The following is a 12,154-nucleotide window of genomic DNA, read 5'->3' on the forward strand; positions in this document are numbered from 1 at the left end:
TACACACACACACACACACACACCCAGGTACACACCCAGGTACACACACACACACACACCAGGTACACACACACACACACACCCAGGTACACACACACACACCCAGGTACACACCCAGGTACACACCCAGGTACACACACACCCAGGTACACACACACACACACACCCAGGTACACACACACACCCAGGTACACACACACACACACCCAGGTACACACACACACACACCCAGGTACACACACACACACACACACACACACACACCCAGGTGTACACACACACACACACACACCCACCCAGGTGTACACACACACACACACACACACCCAGGTACACACACACACCCAGGTACGCACACACACCCAGGTACACACACACGCACACACACCCAGGTACACACACACACACACACACCCAGGTACACACACGCACACACACCCAGGTACACACACACACACACACACACACCCAGGTACACACACACACACACCCAGGTACACACACACACACACACCCAGGTACACAAACACACACACACACACACCCAGGTACACAAACACACACACACACACCCAGGTACACACACACACACACACACACACACACACACCCAGGTACACACACACACACACACACCCAGGTACACAAACACACACACACACACCCAGGTACACAAACACACACACACACACCCAGGTACACAAACACACACACACACACCCAGGTACACAAACACACACACACACACACCCAGGTACACACACACACACACACACACACACACACACACCCAGGTACACACACACACACACACACCCAGGTACACACACACACACACACCCAGGTACACACACACACATACACCCAGGTACACACACACACATACACCCAGGTACACACACCCAGGTACACACACACACCCAGGTACACACACACACCCACGCACACACACCCAGGTACACACACACACGCACACAAACACACCCAGGTACACACGCACACACACCCAGGCGCACGCACACACACCCAGGTACACACACACACACACCCACACACACCCAGGTACACACACACACACACGCACACACACACACACACACACAAACACACACACACACACACACACACCCAGGTACACACACACACACACACACACCCAGGTACACACACACCACACACACACCCAGGTACACACACACACACACACACACACACCCAGGTACACACACACACACACACACACACACCCAGGTACACACACACACACACACACACACACCCAGGTACACACACAAACACACACACACACACCCAGGTACACACACAAACACACACACACACACCCAGGTACGTACACACACACACACACACCCAGGTACGTACACACACACACACACACACACACACACACACACCCAGGTACACACACACACATACACCCAGGTACACACACACACCCAGGTACACACACCCAGGTACACACACACACACACGCACACAAACACACCCAGGTACACACGCACACACACCCAGGCGCACGCACACACACCCAGGTACACGCACGCACCCACACCCAGGTACACGCACACGCACACACACACAGGTACACACACCCAGGTACACACACACGCACACACCCAGGTACACACGCACACACACCCAGGTACACACACACACACACACACACCCAGGTACACACACACACCCAGGTACACACACACACACACACTGGTACACACCCAGGTACACACACACACACCCAGGTACACACACACACACACACCACACACACACCCAGGTACACACACACCCAGGTACACACACACACACCCAGGTACACACACACACACACCCAGGTACACACACACACCCAGGTACACACCCAGGTACACACCAGGTACACACACACACACACCCAGGTACACACACACACACACACCCAGGTACACACACACACCCAGGTACACACACACACACACACCCAGGTACACACCCACACACACACACACACACACCCAGGTAACACACACACACCACACCCAGGTACACACACACACACCCAGGTACACACACACACCCAGGTACACACACACACACACACCCAGGGTACACACACACACACACACACACACCCAGGTACACACACACACACACACCCAGGACACACACACACACACACCCCAGGTACACACACACACACACACCCAGGTACACACACACACACACACCCAGGTACACACCCACAACCCAGGTACACACCCAGGTACACACACACACGCACACCCAGGTACACACACACACACACCCAGGTACACACACACACACACCCAGGTACACACACACACACACACACCCAGGTACACACACACACCCAGGTACACACACACACCCAGGTACACACCCAGGTACACACACACACCCAGGTACACACACCCAGGTACACACACACACACACCCAGGTACACACACACACACACCCAGGTACACACACACCCCCAGGTGTACACACACACACACACACCCAGGTGTACACACACACACACACACACACCCAGGTACACACACACACCCAGGTACACACACACACACACACACACCCAGGTACACACACACACACACACCCAGGTACACACACACACACACACACACAGGTACACACACACACCCAGGTACACACACACACACACACACACACCCAGGTACACACACACACACACACCCAGGTACACACACACACACCCAGGTACACACCCAGGTACACACCCAGGTACACACACACACACACACCCAGGTACACACACACACACACACCCAGGTACACACACACACACACACCCAGGTACACACACACACACACACCCAGGTACACACACACACACACACCCAGGTGTACACACACACACACACACACCCACCCAGGTGTACACACACACACACACACACACACCCAGGTACACACACACACCCAGGTACGCACACACACCCAGGTACACACACACGCACACACACCCAGGTACACACACACACACACACACACCCAGGTACACACACGCACACACACCCACCCAGGTACACACACACACACACACCCAGGTACACACACACACACACACCCAGGTACACAAACACACACACACACACCCAGGTACACAAACACACACACACACACCCAGGTACACAAACACACACACACACACACCCAGGTACACACACACACACACACACACACACCCAGGTACACCACACACACACACACACACCCAGGTACACACACACACACACCCAGGTACACACACACACATACACCCAGGTACACACACACACATACACCCAGGTACACACACCCAGGTACACACACACACCCAGGTACACACACACACCCACGCACACACACCCAGGTACACACACACACACACGCACACAAACACACCCAGGTACACACGCACACACACCCAGGCGCACGCACACACACCCAGGTACACACACACACACCCACACACACCCAGGTACACACACACACACACACGCACACACACACACACACACACACACACACACACACACACACACACACCACACACCCAGGTACACACACACACACACACACACACACCCAGGTACACACACACACACACCCAGGTACACACACACACACACACACCCAGGTACACACACAAACACACACCCAGGTACACACACAAACACACACACACACACCCAGGTACGTACACACACACACACACACACACCCAGGTACGTACACACACACACACACACACACACACACACACCCAGGTACACACACACACATACACCCAGGTACACACACACACCCAGGTACACACACCCAGGTACACACACACACACACGCACACAAACACACCCAGGTACACACGCACACACACCCAGGCGCACGCACACACACCCAGGTACACGCACGCACCCACACCCAGGTACACGCACACGCACACACACACAGGTACACACACCCAGGTACACACACACGCACACACCCAGGTACACACGCACACACACCCAGGTACACACACACACACACACACACCCAGGTACACACACACACCCAGGTACACACACACACACACACTGGTACACACCCAGGTACACACACACACACCCAGGTACACACACACACACACACACACACACACACACACACACACACACACACCCAGGTACACACACACCCAGGTACACACACACACACCCAGGTACACACACACACACACACACACACCCAGGTACACACACACACACACACCCAGGTGTACACACACACACACCCAGGTACACACACACACGTACACACACACACGTACACACACACACACGTACACACACACACACACACGTATACACACACACACGTACACACACACACACACACACACACACGTACACACACACCCAGGTACACACACACACACACACACACACCCAGGTACACGCACACACAGGTACACGCACACACACAGGTACTACTTAGTTAATCATGGTTATTCCTGTATGGAAAGTAAAGGCTTCCATGAGAGTGCGACGTGAGACTGATGGTCTGTATGTTTATCCTCAGGTCACGTTCTGTCTCTGTATACATGGGGAGGGTGGATGATAGCGTCAGGCTCTCAGGACAAGACTGTGAGGTTCTGGGACCTGAGAATACCCACTTGTGTTAGAGTGGTGGGCACTGCCTTCCATGGATCAGGTTGGTACTGCTACCATACACACGAAAAAACAGACCCACACACATTTATGGGACCTACTTCTTGGTCTCTCTCCTTTCTAACTCTTTCTCTCTCTCCCTCTTCCCTTCCGTCTAATATTCTCTCTTTCATTTTATTCTCTCCCCCTCTCAGGCAGCCCCGTTGCCTCGGTAGCGGTTGACCCTAGCGGTCGTCTCCTAGCGACGGGACAGGAGGACAGCGGCTGTATGCTCTATGACATCAGAGGGGGACGCGTTGTGCAGACGTACCGGCCCCACTCCAGCGACGTGCGCTCCGTTAGGTTCTCCCCCGGGGCACACTACCTGCTCACTGGTTCCTACGACACCAAGGTCATGATCAGCAACCTGCAAGGTAAGGAAGACATCTAGGGAAGATCTCGTTCGCCTACTCTTCACGTCCTCACTCCTCGTTTCCTTCTCAATGCCCATTAGAGGAGAAGGTCACAGGGAAGGGAACGTTGGCTTTCTCACCCAATGGGTTTTGAGAAGGAGACAAAAAGAGGGCACGAGGAGTAGGCAATTGAGTTCTTCCCCTTGTCACTGAATAGTCTCTGATGGGTGTGTTGTTCAGCTGTGTAATTGTTAGTATTGTAACTGCGCGTTAGTTGTCTTACCGAAGCGCAAAGAAGCTAGTGAAGTATTTATTTGTTTAAGCTGCTATCAATGACTTGGACTCAGAAGTCCAAACATGTGTTATTTGGGCCCTTTGTACTCACAATATATTGAGATGTGTGTTTGTCTCTGTAGGTGACTTGACGAAGCCGTTGCCCCTGACTCTGGTAGGGGAGCACGGTGACAAGGTGATCCAGTGCAGGTGGCACACACACGACCTGTCCTTCCTGTCCTCCTCTGCTGACCGTACCGTCACACTCTGGACACACAACCCCTAACACACACACACATGACCTGTCCTTCCTCTCCTCCTCTGCTGACCGTACCGTCACACTCTGGACACACAACCCCTAACACACACACACACGACCTGTCCTTCCTGTCCTCCTCTGCTGACCGTACCGTCACACTCTGGACACACAACCCCTAACACACACACATGACCTGTCCTTCCTCTCCTCCTCCTCTGCTGACCGTACCGTCACACAATACATAAGACACACTCACGCAACACAACCCCTAAAGCACACAAACCCTAACATGCACATAGCTCGTGAACACACACAAACACAACCCCCTAAGTCACATATAGTGGACATGCATAATCCGTAATGCACAACCTGGACACACACATGCACACTCTTTTTCCTCTTGCAACAAACAGGACAGTTTGTCCCGCTGTACATTTGGTTGTGTGGCTGTCTGGTATCTTTTAGCTGTATTTAGGTTTGGTTTCGTATCCTGCTCAGCTCCCCTCAACATCACTGCTTCTGTGAACAACTCTCACTTTAGCAATGCATCCCCTAGGTAGAGGTGTGTGTGTGTGTGTGTGTGTGTGTGTGTGTGTGTGTGTAAAATGGGGAGAGTGGAAAAAGTGCACCAACTGACCCTTTCCTTCGCTCTATCACTCCATTCCTCCAGTTGTCCCATGACTCTTCACATTTTCATCTACAAATGATACATCTACTCCATCATGTTTTGAATAAGGAGATGGCTGTTTTGCTATAGTGCATTGTTTCATATGGTGCCTTGAGTTATCCAGTCTCCCAATACAGAAACCCATGTGGGTCCCTCTCCATTTCAGGTCAAAAAGTTATCTGTGAGATCTTTTCATGAACAAATTGACATTCCTAATTAATTTGCAGTCAGTGTTTTTGTTACCGCGTGTGTTACTATGCTGCTATTATTTGAGAAGAAACCAAGGCAACAATGTTGTGATCTAAACTGCTGACAATATGTCAGTGTGTGTCTCAGTATATCAGGTGCTCCTTGCCGGAGTTGAATCTGTTGCATTGGTCGATCAATTAGCTATCGGGTGCTTAGCTGTTGTCAGTACTACTACTGTGGGACTTTTCCATGTCTAACGTTACTGTGCAAGCCTGCCCACCGCATTTCTGCTTTCGGCTTGTAAATATCGGAGACAAAAATGTGTACATTTGCTTGTACGTTTTTAATGTTGAATTAGTGTTTGGTGCAGACAGTTGTTATGGTGTTTCTTGCTATGGCTTGCCTGCAAATAGGAAAAATAAAATAGTTGTTTGATATCGACATGGAAGGGAATAACAGGTCTACTTTTTGGCTTGGCCAGCTTCAGCGTACAGTTAAGCAACACTCCCTGTAGCATGGCTTTACTTTCATCTGCAATGTTACTGGTTGCTACCTAGATGGCAGGCTCTGCCTATTTCAAAAGGGAGTAGCTTATGGACAATATCTTAGAAAATTATAAACCCGTATTAAGGGTGTTTTGCGTTTCTTACTTTCAGTTTCTGTATTTTGCACTTTGTCACTAGACACACCATTTTAATACCGTTTTGTTTGATTTATCAAAATGCAGGCTTGAGTTTTAGGCTTTGTGTACAGTTTCTCATTTTGAATTAAAAGGCCAAACTAATAAATAGATGTATTTATTTATCTTTTATTATTTTAAAATGTTCTTGTAATATAGGCATCATTTTCTGTTGATATGAAATTAGATAGTGGTTCCAGTATGTAGCTTTTCTAAACCTTGTTTTAAGTGACTAAGAGAAATGAATAGAGCTTATTGAAGTGTGCTCGCTGCTGTGGTATCTAAATAAAATCCTCTTTGACATTTCATACTGAACTTGTGTGATCTGTGATGTCTTCGTAATACAGTGAAATCATGATATCATAAACTCAGCAAAAAAAGAAACGTCCCTTTTTCCGGACCCTGTCTTTTAAAGATAATTCGTAAAAATGCAAATAACTTCACAGATGTTCATTGTAAAGGGTTGAAACACTGTTTCCCATGCTTGTTCAATGAACCATAAACATTTAATGACCATGCACCTTTGGAACGGTCGTTAAGACACTAACAGCTTAGAGACGGTAGGAAATTAAGGTCACAGTTATGAAAACTTAGGACACTAGAGGCCTTTCTACTGACTGAAAAAAAACAAAAGAAAGATGCCCAGGGTCCCTGCTCATCTGCGAGAATGTGCCTTAGGCATGCTGCAGATGTGGCCAGGGCAATAAATTGCAATGTCCATACTGTGAGACGCCTAAGACAGCGCTACAGGGAGACAGGATGGACAGTTGATCATCCTCGCAGTGGCAGACCACGTGTAACAACACCTGCACAGGATTGGTACATCCGAACATCACACCTGTGGGACAGGTACAGGATGGCAACAACAACTGCCCAAGTTATACCAGGAACGCACAATCCCTCCATCAGTGCTCAGACTGTCTGCAATAGGCTGAGAGAGGCTGGACTGAGGGCTTGTAGGCCTGTTGTAAGGCAGGTCCTCACCAGACATCACCGGCAACAACGTCACCTATGGGCACCAAACCACTGTTGCTGGACCAGACAGGACTGGCAAAAAGTGCTTTTCACTAACAAGTCGCGGTTTTGTCTCACCAGGGGTGATGGTCGGGTTCGCGTTTATCGTCGAAGGAATGAGCGTTACACCGAGGCCTGTACTCTGGAGCGGGATCAATTTGGAGGTGGAGGGTCCGTCATGGTCTGGGGCGGTGTGTCACAGCATCATCGGACTGAGCTTGTTGTCATGTCAGGCAATCTCAACGCTGTGCGTTACAGGGAAGACCTCATCCCATTGTACAAGTCTGGGACCTGTTGGATCGGAGGGTGAGGGCTAGGGCCATTCCCCACAGAAATGTCCGGGAACTTGCAGATGCCTTGGTGGAAGAGTGGGGTAACATCTCACAGCAAGAACTGGCAAATCTGGTGCATTCCATGAGGAGGAGATGCACTGCAGTACTTAGTATATGGTGTGGCCACCAGCTGCATTGACTGTTACTTTTGATTTTGAACCCCCCTTTGTTCAGGGACACATTATTTCATTTCTGTTAGTCACATGTCTGTGGAACTTGTTCAGTTTGTCTCATTTGTTGAATCTTATGTTCATACATATGTACACATGTTAAGTTTGCTGAAAATAAACGCAGTTGACAGTGAGAAGATGTTTCTTTTTTTTGCTGAGTTTATAATATGCAATGGCATATTGATTCAATTAAAGCCTTTAAGGCTGGGAAATCTCCAGGGCTGGATGTCATACCAGTTGAGGTATACCAAACCTTTTGTACTCAGAGGACCGTTTATTAGCATGTTTTAACCACTCCTATATAAATGGTAGATTATAAAATACTCAACAAGGAGGTCTGATTTCATTATTACCGAAACAGGATCCAAGGGGTAAATAAAGATCCAGACCATTTAAAAAATGTTGAGGCCCCTTACACTTCAGTGTTGTGATGCAGAAATTCTAGAAAAATGCATAGCGCAAAGAATTGAAAAGGTGTTGTCGGATATTATTCATCCTAAATAAAATAAAAATTACATGGAAGATACATTGGAGATAATATAAGACAAGTACTGGAACCAATCAAACACTATGGGAAACCAGGACTGGTAGTCATAGCTGACTTTGAAAAGGCTTGTGATAAAGTATGCTAAGAATTTATATATAAATGCCTGGAATGTTTCAATTTTGGAGGATATCTTATACAATGTGTTAGTTATGTGTAGTAACCCTTGATGTAAAATATTAAATAATGGCTACTTCTCAGCAAGTATTAAACTGTCAAGAGGAGTAAAACAAAGTTGTCCACTATCGGCATATCTATTTCTAATGGCCTTTGAAATATTAGCTATTAAAATCAGATCCAACAATAATGTCAAGGGGCTATAAATCTAGGGCTTAAAAACAAAGGTGTCATTGTACACTGATGATTCATGTTTTCTTTTAAATCCACAATTTGGATCCATAGAGGATCTAGATACTTTTTCTATCCTCTCTTGATTAAAACCAAATTATGATATATTACGTATTGGCTCACAAAAAAATACTACTTTTACATTACCATGTAGTTTACCAATAAAATGGTCTGACGGTGATGTGGACATACTCGATATATACAGTTGAAGTAGGATGTTTACATACACTTAGGTTGGAGTCATTAAGACTGTGCCTTTAAACAGCTTGGAAAATTCAAGGATATTATGTCATGGCTTTAGAATCTTCTGATAGGCTAATTGACATCATTTGAGTCAATTGGAGGTGTACCTGGGGATGTATTTAAAGGCCTACCTTCAAACTCAGTGCCTCTTTGCTTGACATCATGGGAAAATCAAAAGAAATCAGCCAAGACCTCAGAAAAACATGGTAGGCCTCCACAAGTCTGGTTCATCCTTAGGAAAAATTTCCAAAACGCCTGAAGGAACCACGTTCATCTGAACAAACAATAGTATGCAAGTATAAACACCATGGGACCACGCAGCCATCATACCGCTCAGGAAGGAGACGTGTTCTGTCTCCTAGAGATGAACGTACTTTGGTGCAAAAAGTGCAAATCAATCCCAGAACAACAGCGAAGGACCTTGTGAGGATGCTGGAGAAAGCAGGTACAAAGTATCTATATCCACAGTAAAACGAGTCCAATATCTCTACATAACCTGAAAGGCCGCTCAGCAAGGAAGAAGCTACTGCTCCAAAACCACCATAAAAAAGCCAGACTATGGTTTGCAACTGCAAATGGGGACAAAGATTGTACTTTTTGGAGAAATGTCCTCTGGTCTGATGAAACAAAAATAGAACTGTTTGGCCATAATAACCATCGTTATGTTTGGAGGAAAAAGGGGGAGGCTTGCAAGCCGAAGAACACCATCCCAACCGTGAAGCACGGGGGTGGCAGTATCATGTTGTGGGGGTGCTTTGCTGCAGGAGGGACTGGTGCACTTCACAAAATAGATGGCATCACGAGGACGTAAAATTATGTGGATATATTGAAGCAACATAAGACATCAGTCAGGAAGCAAATGGACAATGACCCCAAGCATACTTCCAAAGTTGTGGCAAAATGGCTTAAGGACAACAAAATCAAGGTATTGGAGTGGCCATCACAAAGCCCTGACCTCAATCCTATAGAAAATTTGTGGGCAGAATTGAAAAAGCGTGTGCAAGCAAGGAGGCCTACAAACCTGACTCAGTTACACCAGCTCTGTCAGGAGGAATGGGCCAAAAATCACCCAACTTATTGTTGAAAGCTTGTGGAAGGCTACCCGAAACGTTTGACCCAAGTTAAACAATTTAAATGCAATGCTACCAAATACTAATTGAGTGTATGTAAACTTCTGACCCACTAGGAATGTGATGAAAGAAATTCTTAATAAAGTGGTGATCCTAACTGACCTAAAACAGGGAATTGTTACTAGGATTAAATGTCAGGAATTGTGAAAAACTGATTTTAAATGTATTTGGCTAAGGTGTATGTAAACTTCCAACTTCAACTGTATATCCCGAAAGAAAGACATATTCTCACTCCAATGCATTTCAATAGAAAGTTAGAAAAAATAGATAAGATCTTGCTACCATGGAAAGGAAAATACCTCTCAATTTGTGGAAAAATCACCCTGATTAACTCTTTAGTCATATCCCAGTTTACCTATTTGCTTATGGCCTTCCCTACACCTAGCGACCTGTTTTTTAAATTATATGAGCATAACATTTTTCATTTTATTTGGAATGGCAAGCCAGACAAAATTAAACGTGCCTATTTATATAATGAATATGATTAAATATTTAAGCATTTGACCTATCACTAAAGGCATCAGTCATACAAAAGCTATACTTTAATCTGAACTGGTTCTCTAGCAGATTAGTAAGAATGTCTCACACCGTGTTCAAGAGTGGCCTTTTCCCCTTTCAGGTCACAACCTCTCAATTTCATTTATTTGAAAATGAAATCTCCAAAATATCTATAAAACAAGATATCTATAAAACAAAATATCTATAAAACAAGCCATAGAAAGTTGGTTGCAATTTCAGTGTAATCCACCAGAAAAGAGAGAACAATAACACAACAAATATTGTTAAACTCAAATATACTAATTGATCAACAACAAAATGTTTTTCAAAAAAAAATTAAACGGTATAATCTTTGTAAATTATATAAATAGGACACACATGCAGCTAACACAAATATATGGAAATGTCTGCTGTACCCAGCATTACCACAAAAATGGAAGAGGCAAGTGGAAGGAGAAAAAGTAAGGAACTTGTCTGTTGGTCCTGCATTAAAGACCAGAATTGGTTGTAAATGTAAAATGTCATTTAAAATACATTGTGTCTGTAAAATGTATATAGTATGTATAAACTGGAAGTAGAAGCCTTAGTGGTGTTGTCCATTCGTTTACTCCAATTAGGGGAGGGGTGGTAAGGTTAAGGGAAAATAATGAAATAAAATATATACACTACCGTTCAAAAGTTTGGGGTCACTTAGAAATGTCCTTGTTTTGAAAGAAAAGCACTTTTTTGTCCATTAAAA

The 12,154-nt window shown here is 46.3% G+C and overlaps 1 protein-coding gene across 4 annotated transcripts in view; it reads left to right on the forward strand.

Annotated features, from left to right (window-relative positions):
• The window catches only part of wdr47a (WD repeat domain 47a), a 27,427-nt gene extending 19,983 nt beyond the window's left edge, over positions 1-7,444 (forward strand). For all 4 annotated transcript variants that reach the window (XM_029724898.1, XM_029724899.1, XM_029724897.1 and 1 more), the window contains exons 15-17: positions 4,589-4,720; positions 4,872-5,090; positions 5,486-7,444. In XM_029724898.1, coding sequence (XP_029580758.1) covers positions 4,589-4,720; positions 4,872-5,090; positions 5,486-5,628 — 494 coding nt within the window. In that variant the 3' untranslated portion in view covers positions 5,629-7,444. The remainder of the gene's footprint in view (positions 1-4,588; positions 4,721-4,871; positions 5,091-5,485) is intronic.
• Positions 7,445-12,154: the final 4,710 nt, after the last annotated feature.

Source organism: Salmo trutta, chromosome 31 (assembly GCF_901001165.1).
Source record: "Salmo trutta chromosome 31, fSalTru1.1, whole genome shotgun sequence".
Lineage (NCBI taxonomy): Eukaryota > Metazoa > Chordata > Actinopteri > Salmoniformes > Salmonidae > Salmo > Salmo trutta.